This window comes from Peromyscus eremicus, chromosome 4 (genome assembly GCF_949786415.1).
Source record: "Peromyscus eremicus chromosome 4, PerEre_H2_v1, whole genome shotgun sequence".
Lineage (NCBI taxonomy): Eukaryota > Metazoa > Chordata > Mammalia > Rodentia > Cricetidae > Peromyscus > Peromyscus eremicus.
Window position 1 is genome coordinate 44,075,144 of NC_081419.1, and position 23,089 is coordinate 44,098,232.

The 23,089-nt window shown below is 37.4% G+C and overlaps 1 protein-coding gene across 7 annotated transcripts in view; it reads left to right on the top strand.

The window, feature by feature from the left end:
* The window catches only part of LOC131909182 (sodium channel protein type 2 subunit alpha), an 85,899-nt gene that overhangs the window by 25,595 nt on the left and 37,215 nt on the right, over window positions 1-23,089 (top strand). For 4 of the 7 annotated variants that reach the window (XM_059260577.1, XM_059260580.1, XM_059260579.1 and 1 more), the window contains exons 11-15: window positions 2,842-3,189; window positions 7,346-7,475; window positions 11,938-12,176; window positions 14,834-15,007; window positions 16,852-17,208. In XM_059260577.1, the coding sequence (XP_059116560.1) occupies window positions 2,842-3,189; window positions 7,346-7,475; window positions 11,938-12,176; window positions 14,834-15,007; window positions 16,852-17,208 (1,248 nt within the window). Of the gene's footprint in view, window positions 1-2,841; window positions 3,235-7,345; window positions 7,476-11,937; window positions 12,177-14,833; window positions 15,008-16,851; window positions 17,209-23,089 lie in introns of all 7 variants that reach the window. The other 3 variants (XM_059260583.1, XM_059260581.1, XM_059260578.1) reach the window with 2 other exon arrangements.

Here is a 23,089-nt window from a genome sequence, read left to right on the forward strand (position 1 = left end):
CTGAGGTTGTTGAGACAGCTGACTCTAAGCGCTGCAGTGGGCATCTTTTCACACAGAAGGAAGTAACCTGGGCTGACATATGGAGAAAGATGTGGTTTGGTTATTTGTAATATAGCTAGCATCATATATAAACTCTGGACTTGAATGGATTAATGCACCTTTTAATCATGAGATACATTATGTGAACTTTTATTGAAATTATTTCCCTCTATTCATCTATGATGTACTTCAAGTTAACATATAAACTCTACTAAAAGTTCTACATATATGTTAATTTTACTATATTTCCTTTTAATTATTTTTATGCCTCTCTTTTTCAGGTAGTGATAAATAATCGATTATTAATTAAGATAGGTAGGATTGGAGTGGTAGCTTGAATGAGAACAATTCCCATAAGCTCCTGTGTTGGAATACTTGGTCCCCATTTAGTGGAACAATTTGGGAAGGATTATGAAGTATGGCCTTGTTGGAGGAGGTGTGTCACTAGGGGTGGGATTTGAGGTTTCAAAAGCCTTCCTCCATCTCCAATATCCTCTCTGCTTCCTGTTTATGACTGGAGATGTGAGCTCTCAGCTTCTGATTGTGCTGCCTTCCAATTGTTACCTCTATTCTGCCAACAGGATCTCTAATTCTCTGAAACCAAATAAATGATTTCTGCTATAAGTTGTCTTGGTCATGGTGTTCTATCACAACAAGAGAAAAGTAACTGAGACAGTTGGGTAAGGGGTAGGGTTAAGAATAGAAAGAAATAACTTCTTCAGAGGGACAAAGTATGTATTCTTAAATGTTATTCTTTTGTGAATAATGAATAGATACATAACATAAAAGAATATCTAACCCTTTTAGAATGTATTGTAGATATTACAAAGATCTTTGAAGAAAAGATGATTATCTAAAAATAAAGTTGGAATAATACTTAGTGGTCAAGGAATATAAGAACATTGTAGGTACAAAATTTTATTTGCTTAAATTCTTCCAAGAAGAAAAAAATCAAACTCATCATATTTAGTTATGGAATTTGTTTTATTTATGTTAATAATTATATACATACAACACAGAATAGCTTAAGGAAAGAACAGAATTATTATTTGAATAATGTCTATGAGTAGTTTTATGCAAGTATAGTGGTTTGATTTTATGGGGGGTTACAATTGTCTTCAGTCTCCAAAGCGATTTTGGACTTTGGATATTAAGCAATCTTGAGACTGATAGACTACAGGGATTTTTTGAAGTTGGATTAAATGCATTATACATTTTGATATGGCTACAAGTCTGTGAGCACAAGGAAGTGGAATGTGGTGGTCTGAATAAAAATGGCCCCCATAAGCTCATGTGTTTGAATGCATTGTCACCAGGGAGTGAAACTATTTGAAAGGATTATAAGGATTAGAAAGTATGGCCTTATTGGATTAGATGTGGCCTTGTTAAAGGAAGTCTGTCTCTGGAAGTGGGCTTTGTGTTTCAATAGCCCATACCAGACCCAGGCTATCTCTGACTATGAATTGGGATGTAGCTCTCAGTGACTGCTCCACTATCTGCCTGCATGCTGCCATGCTTTCTATCATGATGATAACGGACTGTGTCTCTGAAATAGTAAGCAAGTCCCAAATTAAATGCTTTCTTTCATAAGAGTTGCCTTGGTCATGGTGTCTCTTCACAGCAGTAGAACAGTGACTAAGACAGTAAGTCATATACAGGGACTTGGGCCTAATCACATCTTTCTTCAAATGTCAGCCCAGGTTTCTCCTATGTGTGTGGCATGATGCCATTGTAGCTCTTAGACCCAGTAATCTCAACAACCCCAGTTGAAAAAGCACCTCCCTTTCCCAACAGTTGGAAAAGGAAGGTTCTTAGTGGGCCAAGAAACACCCCGTGTTTCTCTCTAAGCCATTCTATATATTACAGGTATAAAGTGCTCTAGTTGGCTGTACCTGAGATTTTGCCCTGCTTCTAGGGTCAGGGATTGGATTATTGCCCCACAAACTAAATGATTCAAGAACTGAGGAGCTTTTCTTAAGGTACAGATACTATCAACAACAGAGAAATGAGTATTGGTCAAGTGAAAGTATGTGTCGCAGAGGTTATAAACAGACTAGTATAGAGGAATCAATTCTTTCTTGTTGGGCAATGATGGTCAAAAGAAGGACTTGTTGTAGAAACAGGCTTATCATTTAGAAAATGGTAAGTGACTATAATCAGATTCTCAGTTGAAAACCGTTTTTTGCCATTATGGTGTTGTTTGGATTTCCTGAGACAGAAGAGTGGAAATCAGGAAATGAATCATACAGTTATTTCAGCTTGATTTGTTTAATTTATTCATGAAGGCCATTATAAAATATGCAAAGGGAGGGAGAGAAACTGCTCCTGTACTATAATTATGCAGGTCTACCAGCAAGCTTTGATTCTCCTCTAGGGAGAATCTGCCTCAGGGTGTGGTCACTTGTGAGCTCTTACTGCATCTATTTTAGGCTTCAAAAGGCCTAAATGTAGGTGTGTGTTTAATTACTTTTCATTCAATTGTTAAGTGAAATTCAGTTCTAAGAGAATGATTTAGCAAGTACTGCTGTTTCAGGCATCAGCAATAAGACTAGACAATGTTGTGGGAGTGCTTTTAACTATACTAAGGCAAAGAAAATGACCAAAAAGGAGGAAAATAAAGGAAGAAGGGGGAAAGTAAAATGGAAGGGGTGAGCACCTAGCACAGGAAGGGAACCTTCAGCATGTGTCTTGTGACTTATCCTGAGGTAGCCTGCAGCTATGAACCAGCAGGTCAAGCCATTTTCTTCTGAGTGCAGGTTCTTAATTCCCTTCATCTGTTTTGTTTCTTTTGGTTGTTTCTAGTCTTTATTGAGCATCCGAGGCTCCCTTTTCTCTCCAAGACGCAACAGTAGAGCAAGCCTTTTCAGCTTCAAAGGTCGAGTGAAGGATATTGGTTCTGAAAATGACTTTGCAGACGATGAACACAGCACTTTCGAGGACAATGACAGCAGAAGAGACTCTCTGTTTGTGCCACACAGACATGGAGAAAGGCGTCCCAGCAATGTCAGCCAGGCCAGCCGTGCCTCCCGAGGAATACCCACTCTACCCATGAATGGAAAGATGCACAGTGCAGTGGACTGCAATGGCGTGGTGTCTCTGGTTGGAGGCCCTTCTGCCCTCACATCTCCTGTAGGGCAGCTACTACCAGAGGTGAGGCCTGTTGAAACAGCAGCCAAGGGCACAGAAGGAAAAGGGGCATTAGTGCATTCAGAAATGAGGGGTTTGATTTCCACAGGCAATAATTTTCTTGCATCTTTTTCCAAGGCCAAGAGATTGTTGGTATTATCAAGCTATGAATTTATCTTGTCAAAACCTTCTACACCTTCAAACAAATTAATATCATACAAGGAGTTCCATAGAAGCATTTGTTCATTATTATTACTATAGCTTGAAATTCAACAAAAACAAAAAAGACAAACCACATTTTTGCTGTGCAAACATGTAATTATTATTATTGTTATTATTATTACTGTCATTGTCATTGTTATTTGGTTTGTTGAAACAGGGTTTCCCTGTGTAGTCCTGGCTACCCTGAAACTCTCTTTGTAGAACAGGTTAGCTTTGAACTCAAAGATTTGCCTACCTATGCCTTCCAAGTACTGGGTAAATTAAATACATGCACCACCAGGCTGGCGATATGATTAACTATTAAGAAATTCATGTGCATGATTATATAATTAAGCATTTCAAAGGTTTTGCCATCCTGTTCCTTTAAAACAACTTCACACTTCCACTTGCTCTCAGGTTGTCACTAATTATATCTAAATCCCTTAGTCACAATTCTCTCCATTTTACATAGAGTGCCCTTCCCCCACCTCCTGCATCAACTCAAATGTCCCAGTGACTGTACATCTGTTTGACTTTTTCTAATGGATTTCAACTTTTATATTACTACCATAAAATCTTATATGCAAAGTTGCCCCAAATCAAGCATATGTAAAAGATTTTCAACTAAATAATGTATATCAGGATTCACCATTGATGATTCCTTTATAAAACAAGATACTCTTCATGTTGGTGTTAAATAAAATGTCATTTGACCTTTATAAAATACTCCAGCCATATTGTTTGATCACATCACAGTGTCCTGAGCTGGGTTAAAATCTCCTTTGTATAATTACTTTTATGTAATTTCATTTTTTTAAGGGGACAAGCCCTGTAGGATCCCATTATAATGGTCCAGTTAGTTTTCAGTCACTTCTTACAATAGCTGTTGCTCATCACTGATTTCCCATGGTCTCTCCTCAACTTTTCCTCCCGGAGAAGTTTCCAAGTATCTTGGAAAAATAGCAAGCCTCAAAAGTGGTGGAACTTCGTTGTGAAGCAGACAAGAAGAATAATGAGGAAATGTCACGTCTCCTTAGAAAAATAGTTTTAGCCAACTATCCACTACACATTACCCAGAACACTGCAGAGCTAATACATTAAACCCTCACAACCACCCATTATAATATTTACTAATTTATCTCCATTTTACAAAGGAGGAAACTGAGGCCTGTGCATGGTGGCGCTAAGATTTGCCCCCAGATGTGCTGGCTACAGGCCCTACTACATTTCACTCATAGTGAAATACAACACTCCATTGGATTTTCTTAAATGAGAAGAAGAGATGAGTAAGGAAGAAAATACGTTTAAATCAGTGTTTCCTCTTTTTTTCTTTCTTTTTTTGGTTTTTGGTTTATTGAGACAGAGTTTCTCTGTGAAGCTGGACTCGAACTCACAGAGATCTGCCTGCCTCTGCCTCCTCAGTGTTGAGATTAAAAGTGTGAGCCACCACTGCCCAGCTAAACCAGTGTTTCTTTTTTATTTTTAAATTCTCAAAAATTAAAACACAGTTTAATTAAAATACCAGAGACACATAAAACAAACCAACAAATAAATCAAATGCCTTTGAATAACCCTAATGTAGGATGTGAAAAAGCTCTATAATGGGAACACTGATAAAAGAAAATGAGGAAGACATTTGGAGACAGAGATGTGCCATGCATGCAGGCAAGTACTATTCCAGCAAGCTACTACAAACCCAGTTCTAAAATATTTATGGAGTACTAAAATGTTACTGTTTTAATGGGCAGACAAAGAACAAAATGGTATTTCTTAAGCTGTGCTTCAAGCTTTCTCAGATGAGTCTCGGAAATAGAAATTTCAATTTTTCTACCTACACCCAGAACTACTCTGACTGAAGCTATGAAGAGGGACCCTGGAAATCTTTTTCCTAAGAAACATTACATCCACATAGTTCTTGAATACAGAAGTAGTTCTATCATAGATCTTCATACCACTGGGATAAAAATCCCAATGTCATTGCATGAATATAAGTATGGATCCAGATATCAGCACTGTCCTGGCATTAATCATCATATGTGTATCCTATCAGGAAAAGTAGAATACATAAAGGCCCGTTGGGCTTAGTTTGAAGCCAAGCCTATTGTGCCCTGATAATCTGCAAATTCCCACACCTGCATTCTTTCAGGAATGAAGTCAATGCTTTGGGGCAAATTCTGTCCTGTAGAAGGAGCTGAAAGGACCCACACAACTGGCAGGCTTTGGGATCCTGCAGAGGGAACATGCAAACAGAAAACAAACAGCAGTGAGCAAATGGCTTGTCCCAGAGCACACTCTTTCCTGTTCTTTACACATATATTGCATTGAGACAATTAACTTCAGAGCAATTATCTGAGTAATTATCACGAGGGATTTTGAAATCTATCATCAAAACTTACATAGATCTGGAGTTTTTAATGTAGTTTTGCCTGATGCAGAAGAGATGGAATGACATTTATGTGACCTCTACATTATTCTTAAAAGTATTCCTCTTTGAGGAAGTAAAATATTTCCATTTTGTGAGCCCATCTTTACTTTAATAGTTTTATTTTCAGTGAGGGATTTTCTCTTTTCTTCTTGGTTCAACTTCTCCTTTATCTTGAAGTCAATTTCAGGTGACTGGATGGGTCTTTATCACCATTCATGATAACATCAGTTGAGTAGAAACCAGTTTTTAAAATACATGATTATGCAAATCAGTAAACACAGCAGTAATGTTCATTGCTCACATCACAGTGAGGTTCAGATTAATAAGCAGCAGCCAAGTTGCTCTTTAAGCAATGGCAAAAACACTCACAGAACTGAGAGTATCTTATTTATGGTCAACTTACTCAGACCTGCATTTGAAATGCTTGAGATTTTCCCTTTGTCCTATGACAGTTAAATTTAAGTTTGACATTCTGAAGTAGGAACATGTTTCTACCCATTTCCAAACCTGGAAAGTTTACTTTAGAGTAGGGAAGAATTGAGTCATGGTATGATTGCTAAAATCCAAACACCACTGATTGGTATGTCCTGAGAATTTCAATGTTTAGGTAGCTCATCTGTAAACAGAGTTGTTTCATAAGAATGATATGAAAAGATAGTTTAGCTTAAAAAAATTTGATATAGATATTAGCAAATGATATTTGTCTCAAAAAACCAGAAGTGTTTTACATGTGGATATCACATTTTAAGGGAACTATTACAGAAGCATATTGTATAATAAGGGTTTTTTCACATCTGTCTGTAAAGATATAAAAGCCTAACCTGGGAACATCAGGAACAATGCATTTCAGTTTGAAGTTGGAGGTTGAAATAGGTGAGATGCTCAGAGTTTATCCAGTAGATATTAATTTTGGTCCTTCCAACCTCAATCGCCAGCATGGAGGAAGCTCACTCTGGCAAACTTGGGCATCCCAGAAGACTGAGGATCTGGTGGACTTTCATAAACGATCCTCATATGCTACTTCTAGAAATGTCACCATGAACTATTGTGGTCTAGATATGAAATATACACAATAGGCTCACACGTTTCAATCATTGGTCCCTTGCTGGCAGCACTATTTGGGAAGGTTGTGAAACCTTAGTGGGTGGAGAACAGAAGGAGATGGTGAGTCACTGGAGGTGGGATTTGAGGCTGCATAGCCTGGTCCTGCTTGCTGCTCACTGACTGCTTCCTGAGTGCAGATGTGATGTGACGAGCCAGCTCCCTACTGCTGCTACTATTCCTTCCACCATTTCCTTCCCTGACTGCCACCGTGTCTTCCCTGCCATAGTGGGGGCTGAACCCACTTGAACCTTCGGTGAGCCAAAACAAAGAATTGTTCCCTTGAGTTGCTGTGGTTTGGTATTTTTACCACAGCAATGAGAAAGTAAGACACTGCTTACATCTAGAAAGCATGGTAAACTCTTGGTTAAGCAGCATCTACAAATGGAGTACTTTCAGGTTTGTTACCCAAGAATAGTGATTGTCTTGTTGTCTGGAATTTTGGGATTTCAGGGCACAACTACTGAAACAGAAATAAGAAAGAGAAAGTCCAGTTCTTACCATGTGTCCATGGACTTGTTGGAAGACCCTTCGAGGCAAAGAGCAATGAGTATGGCCAGCATTTTGACCAACACAATGGAAGGTATGTCAAAAGTTCCACACCATTGCCCTTTGATAGTAGGTTGGTAACGATGTGAAACTCCTTGCCTAAATTTCAAGGCAATACTTCCAAACCCAATACCACACCACCACTTCTTTTAAAAGGTAAAGTCAAATCAGTGCATAGAACATGGAATCTACTGTTTTGTGTAGATTTTGAAACAAGCCTCCTGGAAACTGCTACAAATTCAAGGTATATTTGGAATACGACTGTCAGAGCTTAAATTCTAAACTCTTGAAGCTTGATGATGACATTAGTAACAGTGTAATGATTTATGCTTATTGCTATGGTGTTAACACATTTGACAAGCTATAAAATATTATAAGCTAACACTTTATAAAATTTATTGTCTCAACCAGAATTATAAATAAAAGTGTAAGTTAAGGTGTCATGCCTCGTTGAAGCTATATTTAAAATTTTACAATTCTACTTTTGTTCTTCTCTTCTTTCTCCCTGTCTGCATCCATGTATTTCTGATGAAATATTATATCAGCTTCTACTTTGCTCAAAGATTATATCTGAATAGCTAGCATAGTATTTATAAGTCTGGTTTTCATACTACCAAAATGAAAGTTTGGGAAACAGCTTAATTTTATCACTTACAGGCTCTGCCACAGGTTAAATGTACTAATTTATGACTTGAATTTCATTTTTCTGCCAAAACATGGACTGTAATGTTTAGGTATAAAGTTGTTTTAAGGATTAAACAAGGCGACCCATGTAAAGCAGTCCCGTACTTTACATGCTGAAGACCGTCTACAGATGCTATGGTTATTAATTGTTCTATCATGCTACTTTTGTAAATTCATGTGGGTTTTTATATTATAAGTGAAATCAACAACTGTCAACTTCAGTACATAGAAAATAAATTCATCTAAAATGTATTCATGTATAATCCCCACCCTGGTTGTTCGTATCTTTCTCATTTTCCCTTTCTCCTTTCATATAAACTGTATTCAATCTCATCATCTTTTACAAGTCTCCCTGATTCCCATTCCCACATGTGTAAAAGTGTGTTTGAATATGTAAGTCAAAAGAGAAAGCTAAGAAGGAGCATATGGGTGGGAAAAAAATGAGTGTGTGCATGACTTTATTTTTTAAAACTCAGTTCAAATTTTAATAGATATATACACTGTATCTTAATCATATCTCCACTCCCTTCCTCCTCTTCCCTGGCCCTCCTCCCAGTATATCTCCCTTCCCAATTTTAGTTTCTTCAGAGACTGGGTAGATTCTTAGAAAGAATATTTTTTTAGTCATAATGCAAAAATCTCATGATCTCAGTATCAAAAATCCTGAAAGTCTTAACCAGAAAAAATTACCATAATAGATGACTCTGTCATCATAGACAAGATGTTGGTATAAGACCCAGTTTTCTCAGAGTCCTGATCTTTTCATTGGCTTCAATGGAATATTAAACTCTAGTCCGTTCTTCCCCAACCTTGCCTGCCTAGCTCACACTCCTTCTTCCCCCCAGCTGCCAGTAGCTTGCTCCTCCCTATCCCTCCAGGTAAATCTTTTGAAGAGTCTCTGGTCTTCTGCTCCTTGCCATAGCAAAACTACTGAGAGGAAGGGGCCAGTGGTGCTGCTTCCGATGTCAGCAGCATGGCTGCTCCCCAAAGCAGGAAGTAGAGAAGGAGCCAGGGTAAGTCTGAACGGACAGTCACACTTTGCCCTTCTAGTAGTGTTAAGTTTGAACTAATGTAAGGAATAACTGAAGGAAAAAACAATCAAACCATCACCAGTTGGACTGGTCCATGGATTGACATCCAGAGCTCAGAATGACACATACACGCACACACACACACACACACACACACACACACACACACACGCACACGCACATCTTTCTCCATGGAAACACGTCTCCTGGAGTTGGTCAGAATGAAAGGGCTGTTCTAGAAATTGGAAGAACTTAGGAAGCGACAGACTGCAATATTTTGTTTTTTTATGTCTTCAGAGCTTTTGTGTGAATGAAGTTCGTTTTAGTGAGATAGTTGGTTAAACTTCATTCTTTTTTTCCCCCCATTTGTGATATAAAATGAAAGCCTGATATTTCCTTATTCAGTTACATCTGAACAGTTTGAACATGACACTGTGTGGCAACAGTCTTGTGCACATAGCATGAATAGTAAAGTTTGCTTTGATACAGCCCTGTTCTGTTCCCATTAATAATGGGGCAGTTTCTTAGCGGTTATTATCTGTTTATTTAAACGTGGTTTCTTCTAAAATTTGGTTCATTTTCCCTTTTGTGAATGAGGCTTGTTAATGCGGCTGGCAACTTTGTTTCCCTTCATTTCAACTACAGCCAACTCTCCATTATCCAAAGTAATGAATAGTTGCGCTTAAAGATGAGCAAAAATTATTTTAAAATGCAAAATTGCATAGAAATGTTTCATGGACACGTTTTGGGTGATGCGTATGTTGGGGAATAAGTTAAAAGTTAAGATGAATCAACAGAAGATAAAAACTTGGCTGTCGCTGCCTCTAAGGTGGGAACCCCCCACAGGAATAATGGAGAAGTGGTTGTAGTCTTCTTCTCCTGGATGCTTCGCTTGTTTCAAAGTGGGAGATAGTCCTATGGGGAATTAATAATTGAATGATTTTATTTTAGACTTAAGGCAACTTTGCTCCGGCTTTTCCTAGAATCAAGACCATCAGCACCTGCTGAATTTCCCCTTTGAATGTTTCTCTAATTTCTTTTTTTTCCTCTGCTATGCTATTTGCTTTTCTTTTTCTATTAAATCATAACTTGTATAAATTAAAATGAAACTTATTCTGATAGCACATAGACAGAAATTTTGCAGCTTCTCTTCTATTATTTATTGCAAATTATATGATCTTCTTTTATTTCCTGTGTGAACATGAACTTGTTTGGGAGTATTGAAAAAATCTATAAAGTAATAATGCATATATTAAATAAATAAAAATGGGCAATAATTTTATTTGTGGGATTTTTTTCTCCTATTTAACTGAAATATTCTTTACTGTTTGCCAAATTAAAAACTGTAAGAGATGGAAATACAAATGTTCACTTGAAGAATTTCAGTATCCAAAGAGAAATTTTAAAGTGTCTAGCTTTAACAGAATTCCACTAACAGAGTTAAGAAAATAAATTGATTTAAGAAAGTGATAAATTTTATAGCATAAATAAATAGCAAATGTTTTTTAGCAGAACAAAGATCTAGCAACATGCTTCTCCATTTTCTATGCTGTCTCCTCCCTTATAAATTTTACTTTATTGTAAACTATATTAATGTTGAAGAAATACCCTAGTTTCTACAAAAACAGTGCTAAAGTGACTGGTCAGAAACCACATGCCCTTTCTGTTAATGGGAAGAAGGGATGGTCATGGTCACATGTTTGGCAGAGCAGGTAATCTTCTGCAATGGCATTGGCAGAAACTAAGAGATTTGGTATCCTTTCCCACTGAAGACTTCACTAAGTGGCCATCTTACCAAAGGAAGATGGAGATGATAATTTTCTACCTCATATTTCCCCCCAAAAGTCATTGTCAATGTTTACTAAACAGGTGACATCGAGAAGGTCTCTTAATTGCTTAATTTTATAAGAAGTGATCAAAAAGCCTTGTAGACAATAGTCAGGGAAGTTTGATACTACACTGCCATTCAGCTTAAATCCTTCTTAAGAGCACTGCATGTTTTTTTTTTTAACATTTTTAACATGAAGTTTTATGCCATGTTTGATAAAATAGTTACAGATTTCAATATATTAATGTAAATAGATCCAATATAAATGTATGAATTCTATGAATGTTTTGCATTAAATCTTGTATTTTATTAATAGTACTTGAATCTCACTTTGTAAAGTGTTAGCATGCTGACAGTGAGGACCCCAGTTTATTCAGTTAATTATTTCCCTTTTTGGGGGTACTTTATGGTTAAATTGATGTATTGAGAGCACACTAAACTTGTTGAACTTAACATGCAAGCCCATGTAACTAAAACCTGATTAATGTGAGAGTTTTTTTAACTCAGAGGAGTTATTCCCTTGAATGTGCCTCATTAGAATCCCTCCAGTGATGTCTAAGAGACTGAGGTTCTCTGTGACTCAGTGAGGTTGTTAGGGTGTCTCCTGGGGAGCCTTTAGAAATACACCCCAACCCTTGTTCTATCTGGAATATAGATGGACATGTGCGTAATGAAAGTTCTGGATTTTGTTTCTTGTAACCTTGTAGACGATTTTTTAAATCAGTATTGCAGATAGAGTCTTAGAAACTACGTCTATCTGAGAAACACTGGGAAATTTATTAGCCTTTCTGTGACTACAAACCCATAATTTTTTTCTGGCTCTTTCATCAGATTTTCATATCTTTTAAAAATACATTTAGATTATTTTTAAAGAATTGCTTTCAACTTAAACCCAGGACTGAGCAATAGAAAGTAAAGGGTTTTCAGGGATGTATTTACTTTTTCCTCCCCAGAGCTTGAAGAATCCAGACAGAAATGCCCACCTTGCTGGTACAAATTTGCTAATATGTGCCTGATTTGGGACTGCTGTAAGCCATGGTTAAAGGTAAAACACCTTGTCAATCTGGTAGTGATGGACCCATTTGTTGACCTGGCTATCACCATCTGCATCGTGTTAAATACGCTCTTCATGGCCATGGAGCATTACCCCATGACGGAGCAGTTCAGCAATGTGCTGTCTGTCGGGAATTTGGTAAGACTCCTTGAGGGCTCATCTTTCCCACTGGTTCATGAATGTTATATTAGTTTTATGTGTTACTGTCAAATAAGATATGAACTCATTGATCATGTTCACCAAAGACACCAAAATCTCTTGCATCTTTTTTTTAAAACAATAAAAGTAGGTTGCTACACTTAAACATAGTACAAAGGATTCAAGTGTAACTGGATTTAGAAATAGTCACTTCTCTACTATAATGATAATTATGACCAGGCATAATGACACATACCTGTGATGCCAGCAACTGGGAGACAAAGGCAGGAAGATCACACATTCTAGGGCCATCTGTGCTACATAGGGAGATCCTACCTGAAAGCAAACAAGGAAAGAATCATAAACAAAATTAGGGCCATCCAGATGGCTCAGTAAGAAAAGGAGCTTTTCACCGAGTCTGATGACCTAAATTGAACACTTGACCCCAAAAGGTGAAAGAGAACCAACTTCTGTAAGTCATCTACTGACATGTCATTTTATATATGTGCTCCCCCAAATACACAAGAAAAATAAGTGAAAACATTACTTAAAAGCAAGAATATGCTAGGAATTTGGGAATATACACTTATATATAATATGAAATGCTTATTAAGTGCTCATGAGCCTTAAACAAATACCTTAGAACATAATACATTTCTTATATTTGAATTGCACACTGTATATATTATTTATTTTATTCCTGATAGATCTCAAGTGAGTCAAATGATAAAATATGTGCAATAAAATAAATAAATAAATGATAAATATGTGCATATTTATATCAAGTTCTACATTAAATAGCATACACACTCCATTTCTTTCCTCTTCTTCCCCTACCTTCCCAATGGAGACCATTTTAATTTAACAGTTCACTTGAAAAAAAAAGACATTGTGGAACAGGAAGTGTTCCTGAGGAGACCTGCTTCAAAGTGCTCTGCCCCATTGAATACGTGCCTTTCTATAGCCCGAGGAAAGGACATTTCACGCAGAAACAACCTCTTTGAATTATAGTGGTCCTTTACCTTAGATTTGAATTGGTCACCTCTGTTTTATCATCATGCTTTGAAATTAGGATCAAGGGTTTTAGCAGCTCTAAGCTTTTGATCGGTTTAATAGATATTCAGCTGCTACAGTTGGCTGAGACTCAGTTGCTTGGTTATAGGGCGCAGTCTAATTTAGTTGTCCATTTATTTAGAAAGCAAGCTAGGTTACAGTTTACTATGTATGTTGGCAGCTTCAGGCCAAACTTGTTCTCAAATTAAAAAAAAAAACTGCTATGGGACAAATTCACTTCACATCAATGCAGTAATTTGAAAAGGCAGAACTAGTGAATTCTGATAGCACACAAACTCTTAAAATGTATTGGTCTTTTAAGAAGATAAGAATGGCAGCAGCCAAAGGAGCAAGAAAGCACCGGAGAGTTTATTGGTTGGTAGAGGTGGGATTTTTAAGGTGAGAGAAGGATGGAGTCTCTATTGTTTTCTTAAAATCCCAACAGGGAAGCAACCCATAGTAGGAACAGATTGAAACTATAGGCCACTTAAAAAAGCAAATACCGCCGGGCTGTGGTGGCGCACGCCTTTAATCCCAGCACTTGGGAGGCAGAGGCAGGTGGACCTTTGTAAGTTCAAGGCCAGCCTGGTCTACAGAGAGAGATCCAGGAAAGGCGCAAAGCTACACAGAGAAACCTTGTCTCGAAAAAAAAAAAAAAAGAGAGAGAGAGAGAGAGAAAGCAAATACCTCATCAAGTTCAAGACACAGCTACCACAAAAGGGGAAAGTTACCTCAGAACAGGGGTGCAGCATCCATTTTAATATGAAGAAATACATCAAGTAGGGATGTAAACACAATATGTTGGGCAATGAGAGACAACAACGAGGTTGGCTAACTCCAGTCACCAGTAAGAAATACTGAGAGTAAAGGGCAGAAAAAAAATCAAGGTATGTGGAGAAGAAAGAAGGTTTGAAGTAACTGTAGAAAATGGAAATGGAGCCGGGCGGTGGTGGCGCACGCCTTTAATCCCAGCACTCGGGAGGCAGAGCCAGGTGGATCTCTGTGAGTTCGAGGCCAGCCTGGGCTACAGAGTGAGTCCCAGGAAAAGGCGCAAAGCTACACAGAGAAACCCTGTCTTGAAAAACCAAAAAAAAAAAAAAAAAAAAAAAAAAAAAGGAAATGGAAAACATTGATTTTATTTTCCTAAATTGACAATTGATAAAAGTCTTTACTGTCTTGAAGGCCACTAGTGACTGTGTTCATTACAGTTCACATAAAGTCTCCTTAGCACCAGTTTCATCTCCAGATCCATGGAAGGAGGCACACCTATTGTAATTTGGCAGCTAGTCTGTGCTTCTGGGCAAATACTTGAAGTTTTGGAGGACAAGAGAGATAAACCACAGCCGAGCACAGTGTGCCCAGTGCACTTTTTTTTATGAAAATCAGGGTGTTTATTTATTATCTGAATCTATATTTTATCACCTGATAAACCTTAAATATAATGAACAACCAAATGTTGGGTAGAATATAAAACATGCAGAAGCATCGACTTGCTGTGTGCATGCCAATCTTTAAAATCCAGAGTTTGTGCTGGATCTGCTCTTGGGTGCGTTGCTGCTTTTTGAGAGTAGGCATTCCTAATATCAACTGCATTACTCATTTAGGTCTTCACCGGGATCTTCACAGCAGAAATGTTCCTCAAGATAATAGCTATGGATCCATATTACTACTTCCAAGAAGGCTGGAATATCTTCGATGGCTTTATTGTAAGCCTTAGTTTAATGGAACTCGGCTTGGCCAATGTGGAAGGATTGTCAGTTCTCCGATCATTCCGGCTGGTAACTAATTTGCAGTATCCATACTTTCTTTTGTAATTAATTAGTCTTCATTCTTTTCTAATAGCAGGTTCAACATATTTCACAAATATAATATTATTAAAGACATATGAAAACGTAGTTTTCCCTGAAATGTAGTTCTTTTTTCATGATTGCTTTGATAAATATACTGTTCTATTCCAATAAACAGCCAGTAACGACTCTCTCTAGCAGTCAAATGACAGATTTGATGGAGAAAGAAAAAATGGGAGACACACATCAGTCCAGATTGCAATCACCATAGTCAACACAGTTATCTGATTTGTGTAACAATGCATGAGGCTCCACAGGGACCTTGGATTGCCTACTTTATCCCCTGAGAAGCTTGTACTTGGGACAGGGTGTATGGGAGGAGGAGAATAAAGACAGTACTCCTTGAATATTTTTTTCCCTCAGCCAGATCAGGAAGTTATCAAACCTTCTCTCTGAGAAGTACTGACTATACTGTATTTTGATAATTTTAAACTAATTACCTTTCATTTGATCTCTTTATTTCATAACTATTTGCTTCTTTTTAAAATTAAATGACTACATATCATTTGACACATTTCTGTTAAGGGTTTGGAATATTTTATTGCATATGTTCTGACTAGGGATTGGTTCTATTTTCAAATAGTAAAGATTGACTACAGTTACCAGCAAAAGTTCTTGTAGGTGATCTATTGCACTGCTAACTAATCTCGAGACTTTGATTTGATGTCTATTTGGGACTTCCCTTATGAATTTCAAAGTTCAAATGTGTGCTGAGATCCTTAGAACTATAATATCTCTCCGTAGTCTTCAATGAGAGTTATGTATCTAATCTGAAACTAGAAGGATGCAAGATTTACAGAAAACAATTAGAATAATCATATGACAGTTTTTAAGAAGAATGTTTAGTAAATCTTTGTGATAATTCATACAAGGTAGTGAACTGGGGATCACAGTATCATTAGCAGCTTGTATAATGTACCAGGTGCTTTTTTATAAATTATCTCTTGGAATGAATTAAACAATCTGGTGCTTCTACTTACTCCTTTGAGTCACTTAGGTGTCATTAGATAATGCACTGCTGTCTGCCTGATGCTTACTTAAGCAGCAGAAATGAAATGCTTCTGCTATTTAACTGATGGTGCTTTAGGGGCCTTTGCCAACCAATTCCACCAATTTGTCAGGTACAGTGGCAAGGGGATGTGTACACTCTGTAATGACTTCATTCTTAAGTTACGAAAGACATCAAGGTTGAGAAAGTGCACCTTTCAGCTTAAGCCTCCTTCTAACATAATTCCTAAAAGGTATAGTCTAATACTATAGTAAGCTAGAGCTACAGCTAGATGAAAATCATGTAAACTCTCCAAGAAATGTTCAGCTTTCGCTTTTAACTTATCCAGTGTGTGTCATACATCATGATCTTTCAACTACACTGAAAAACATATTCATGCTGGGCTGTCTGTTAAATAATAGCTCTACTTCTTTGAGAATGAGTCTCTGTGAATTACCTACACGATCTTCAAATGTCTTAGTTAAAATCAAATAAAAAACAACACTAAAAATATCCAAAAGCTTCCATAGGGCTGCCCCTACCCCTGTGTGTGTGTGTGTGTGTGTGTGTGTGTGTGTGTGTGTGTGTGTGTGTGTGTACAATATCTGCTACACTTGTTAGATAATTCTTTGGCACATGAATAACCCATCATTCTACAGTTGACACATATTTGCTATACATTTCTGTTGTAAATAAGAATACATATACTTCTGCAAGGCAAGGTGTTAACAGGTTAATATGGCCAACAACAATATAAACATGTATTCTTACATGACTTTTTTTCTAGCTTAGAGTCTTCAAGTTGGCAAAATCCTGGCCCACACTGAATATGCTCATTAAGATCATTGGCAATTCAGTAGGTGCACTGGGCAACCTGACCCTGGTGTTGGCCATCATTGTCTTCATTTTTGCCGTGGTTGGCATGCAGCTGTTTGGAAAGAGCTACAAGGAGTGCGTCTGCAAGATTTCCAATGATTGTGAGCTTCCACGCTGGCACATGCATGACTTCTTCCACTCCTTCCTGATCGTGTTCCGTGTGCTGTGTGGAGAGTGGATAGAGACCATGTGGGACTGCATGGAGGTCGCTGGCCAGACCATGTGTCTCACTGTCTTCATGATGGTCATGGTGATTGGCAACCTCGTCGTAAGTAGTAAAATCATTTTTCTCCTACTCAGTCACAAACAATATGATTTTTAAAATGTTTGACTGAAAGCGTTTTGTGTTTTAGGTAGGATTATTTTGTAAGGAGTTTATTTCCAGTTGTCTATTACTTAAAATTGCAAGAGTCACACATGATTTAGACTTCAATAGTTTGCACACCCTCAGAATGCCTGTTGAACCAAAGTTCTTCCTTACTATTCTATGGTGAGGAACCTGCTAATTTTATATTTCCACACTAATGTGGAAGTATAAATAAAATCACTCACTCATTTTGTTTACAATTATTAACAATAATATATTTCAAAAATGTCTCAATTTTGGGTTTCCTCAAAATTCAAGTTAAAATCTTACTAAACATATCAACTCAGGAATAGTATTCAAAGGCACTTTGCACCTAGAAACTACAGTATGAGTCAGTAACATTGTCTTGAAAAACAACCGCTGTCATTTCTGTAGAACATCAACTGTTTCCAGCACAACTGTCCTACATCTCGGAAAAATGAGTATGATAATAAGAAAAATGTGCCTCAGCCCAAGTCATTTGCTGAGATAAGAGTTCATGTTTGGAATTTGAAAACAAAGCCCTGTATCTTACCTTCACATAATGGAAATATTGTTTTGCTAGGGTGGCTCAGTTTTCATTAAGGAATGTGAATCTGAAATAGCTATGGTTGTGCTATAAAATTCAAGCTATAGGGAGAAAGACGATTGTCCCCAAACTAAGGAACAGTACACCCTACAGCTGGGAAACAGGGAGTAGATTTTGTAAGAAAGAGCAGAGATTCATATATCAAACACTGAATACTGAGCAGTTTCTGTGGATGGAAGTTCAGGATTGGGGTATCTGGACTGTTCAAGTTCAGAGTTAGTCTTGAGATTGCTGTCAAGATGTTTACTGAGGGCACAGTCTTGATTGGGATGAGAGGAGCAGCTTCCAAGAAAGCTCCATCTCTTGACGGTTAGCAAGTGGCTCCAGCTCTTCTTTGGCTACTGGAGGAAGGCTGCAGATCCTCTCCACAGGATTGTTGAGTGTCCCCATTACATAGCAGCCAGCCTCTTCCATTTCAGATAGTACCAGAGAGAGGGTGAGAAGACAGCCAATATATTCTAATCCTGGAAATCACACTCTATCACTGTGCTGTGATCTGTTTATAAGAAGGTACTTACTGAAGGAAATGCATATGGAACAGAAAATTAATTTTTAAGGGAAGAGTATCAGGTAATTCGTGGATATATTTTAATGCCACCAGAATCACAAATACAGCTTTAAAGATGATTGCTTTTAGGAAAGTAGAAAAGGATTACATAGAACAGAAAGGATCAGTCATGGAGTCACAGGACCAGAAACGACAACAAAAAGGTCATGCCTGTGGTAGACAATCTCTCATTTCCGGTGTGTATTGGGCACTAGCTGGAGAAGAGCAGAGGAGGCAATAAACAGAATCTTCGTGACAGTGGAGAATGAGTGGACAGAAACAGGAAGTCAGAGTGGAAGGAGAAAAAGTGGGTTGTTGCAAAGCTGGGTGGTGTCTAATCGATAAAAAGGCTAATTTTATTCATTAAAAAAAAGAAATTTCCTTCCTTAGGCAATTCAAAACTAAAGATGCCTTTTTAAAACCCAGGAATTGATGAAAAGCAAGTGGTATCTGAAACAAATTTATGTCAGGGAATTTGGGATGAACTTGAAAAGAAAGAAACTCAGTCTCTTACCAATTACTGTATTGAAATAAAACAGGTCTCTTTGTGAATGTGTTAAGAATTGTTTCCTTTGTACTCCATTTTATTTATTTATTCAATTATTTATTTACTTAATTAGTGTATTGTGCGTGTACGTGTGTGTATGAGTGTACATGTGGGTGAACATGAGACATGATGTGTATGTGGAGGCCAGAGGATGGCAGGTGGGAGTTGGTTCTTTCTTTATGCCATGTGGGTCTTGGGAACAGAACTCAGGTTGTCAGACTGGGTGGCAAGCACCTCTATTCCCTGAGCTGTCTTGCAAGCTCAGGAGTTCAAGTCTAAAGAGAATTTCAGAAACTATCAAAAACTATGGTACAGATGACATTCAGTGTTAATATAGGTTGTCATGAAAACATTTAACTAAAATAGTGCATTGTTAATATGAAATAATTATTTCTATCCTGGATTTAAAGATTGAAGTGTAATATTTTCAAGATAAAAACCTAAAAGGCCTTCCTTTCTTTTTTATAAGATTTTTTATTTTATTTTTTAATTGAAAACAAATATATTACAGCTCCTAGTTTTGAGTTTTTATGTGACTCTGCATCTATGTGTTTCTTATGTTTTTTCTTTGGTTTTTTTTCTTCTGTTCATATGTTGTGTCTTATTCTGGTTTGTTTGTTTTGTTTTATCTTATTTTATTTCATTATTAGTCTTTAGAAAATAAAAAAAGCTATTTCCAATAAAAGAAAAATTTAGGGCCGGGCGGTGGTGGTGCACGCCTTTAATCCCAGCACTAGGGAGGCAGAGGCAGATGGATATCCGTGAGTTTGAAGCCAGCCTGCTCTACAGAATGAGTTCCAGAAAAGACACCAAAGCTACATAGAGAAACCCTGTCTCAAAAATACAAAAAAATAAAAAGAAAAATAAAAAAAGAAAAGAAAAGAAAAATTTAAATGTATATGTAAAAAAAGAAAATACATATTTCATACAATATATTCTAATTACTGTTTCCTGTAGCTGGAATTTTCTCCAGTCCTGCCTGGCCCACGGTCAGGACAAATCTCTCTCACCCACCAGTTCTGCAGCCGCTTAGACCCAACCGAGTAAACACACAGACTTATACTGCTTACAAACTGTATGGCCATGGCAGGCTCCTTGTTATCTAGTTCTTCTATCTTAAATTAACCCATTTCTATAAATTTATACCTTGTAACATGGCTCGTGGCTTGCCAGTTATCTTACATGTTGGTACTCATGGAGGCAGCTGGCAGCGTCTCCCTGACTCAGCCTTCCACTTCCCAGAATTCTCTTCTCTCCTTGTCCCACCTATACTTCTTGTCTAGCTACTGGCCAATCAGTGTTTTATTTATTAACCAATCAGAGCAACACATTTAACATACAGAACATCCCACAGCAGTTTCCCCTCCCTGGACTTCTCCCAGATCCTCCCTATTTCCCTCCCACCTGAATAAACATCTTTTCTGTCTCTTCTTAGAAAACAAACAGGCATCATAAAAGTAATGGTAATAACAAAATAAAATAAGATACAGTAAGAACAGATCAGAATAAACCAAAGCAGGAAAAAAAAGAAAAAGCACAAGAAACACAAAAAAACTGACATTATATTCACACACAGAGAAAACCCATTTGAAAAAAAAAAAAAAAAAAACCTCAGAAACCATAATAAACAAGCAAAAGGAAAAAAAAATCCCAAAGTATTATGAGACAAAAATCCTCCCAAAATACCATTAAATTTATTAGGTGTTGGCTGTTGGGCATGGGGCCTATCTTTAAGTGTGGTTTCTATACCCAGTCAGACTCCATTGGAGTGATGAGAGGAGAAGTGGACACAAGTCCACATCCCTAACTCAGAAGCTATCTCTGATAAATTTGTTTTATTTTTAATTGTGTATATGTGTGGAGGGGGTGGTGAGTATGTGTGCATGTGCATGAGCCTCTCTTTTATTGCCAGTTAAAAAGTTCTTTGGAGATATCCCAAATTTATTTATGCCACAGCTAAAGTAATATGACCATCAAGTTTACCATATATATATGAGACAGGGTTTCTCTGTGTAGCCCTGGCTGTCCTGGAATTTGTTCTGTAGACCAAGCTAGCCTCAAACTCAAAGATCTGCCTGCCTTTGCCTTCTGAGTGCTTGGACTAAAAATTACCACTATTAAGAAAAGATTTTCATTATACCCTTGGTTGAGTATGACTGAGCTTCATGCACTAGCTTCTGCAAATTTTTCTTTCCACATTTGCTAGAAAGATGGAAGAGCTTTCAATGGCAAGCTGGCATGACTTCTTCTCAGTGCATATAAACTGCTCTGTAGGTTTCCATCACAGTAGCTCTGAGTAATCTCTGCCAGGGTTAGCCCATAAGCAACTGGAAAATGGGGCTGCAGACAGCCTATCCCCAAGCTAGCCTTTTTTCAAACCATTCTTGGATACTGTTTCTTCAGTAGTGGAGCAATGGCATATTGAAGGGATGTGAAGGTTTTGGGTTTCTCTCACAGGTTAGGAATCAGAAAGGAGAAAAGTATTAATACATGTATTATTTTTCATCTGGTACCCTAACGGAAGTAGTTATAGTACCTTCCTTCTCTGAGACAACTTCATGGAACACGCTAAAGAGTTGATTTCTTTTAGTGAGCTGACAATCTTCCCATTTGTCTGAAGGGGAAGAGTATTCAAAATTTCCAACTATCTCTGAGAAAGCTTGCTAAACTGTTCCTTAAGTCACTATCGGCACAGTAAACAAGGTCAGTTGGTTACAAAAGAGGTTTAGATGATAATGTCAACTTATCTTTCTAGAAAGAGAAGACCAGGAGGAATATGATGCTTTGAGGCCATGTTGGATAATGATACCAGAGACAGCAGTTAACCCTTCTCAAGGGTCTGCCATGATTATTTGTCATTGATTCTTTCTTAGAATCCTTACAACAACCTTATAAGCAGGGCACTTGAGAAACTGTATTTATTTACATGTGCAGAAACTAAGGTTGATACAGTGCCTATTGATAAAACCAGTGTTGAACAGAGGATAGAAACTTGAGTTTTATTCAGTACCTCAGCTCTAAAAGATGTCTTCCTCTGTTATAGAAAGAAGTGTGTGGAACTTGGGCTGGCAAGATGACTAAGTTGGTAGAAGTACTTGTCATAAGGCCCAAATTTCTTCCCTGGAACTTATAGTGGAAGGAAACAATTCTACAATGTTGTCCTGTGACCTCGAGATGCATGCCATGGCATGTACCCCCATACACAACATCATACACATCATCATAATAAAAATTATTTAATTAAAGACACTTGTGGAGCTAATATGACTATGATATTTGTAATAAAATGATTTGCCTCATACCACCAAATGCAGATTGAATGCTTTGAAAAAAAAATTCTATATGGGGAAAGGAGAGGTAGTTTTTTTTAAGGGTATGGTGCTTGGTAGATTGACCATGCTTTAGCAAACAGTCATGTATCCATGAATATTTGGGCAATACAAATTGAATTTACAGGTTATTGGAACAAGGGAGGGAGGTGGGAAGGTATGGGAGTATCTAGGAGTTGTTATGGGGAAAGTAGGGGATAAAAATGACCAAAATGTATTGTATAAGATCATGAAAGCTTAACAAAAGTATTATTTTTTAAAACTAGGGAAAGGGTGAGTTCACTGAATTTATGGAATAGAAAATTCACATAATGAGTGACTATTTCTCTGGCAATGGGATAACATTCAATTAACTTGTCAATTTGTAATAGAACATGGAAACATCTAGAAAAGTAGTAGCAAATTTTTCATATTGACTGTAAATATAGCAGGAATTCGCAAAAAAATGATCAATGAGCAAATAGGGAATTCTATTTTCTTCATGTAAATAATGAAACTTAATAATGAAAAGCATGCAAGTTGGATAGTCAATACAATGATGTAACTTTTCAATGTACTCATCAACTATGATCTTCCACAAATACTTAAGGTAAAGAAATCTCTGTTTTCTCATCTACAAAATAGTGGCAACAATCCCTGCTCTGCAGAATGGCTGTGAGAAATAAATCATATGAACCTCATAAAATGCTCGGGCGAACACATTTACTAGGAACTCAGCAAAAAGTCCCTTAACTGTTATTGTTATCGGGTGTGGGCTCTGCTGTGACTCCCACTCTGGTGTATACTTAGGA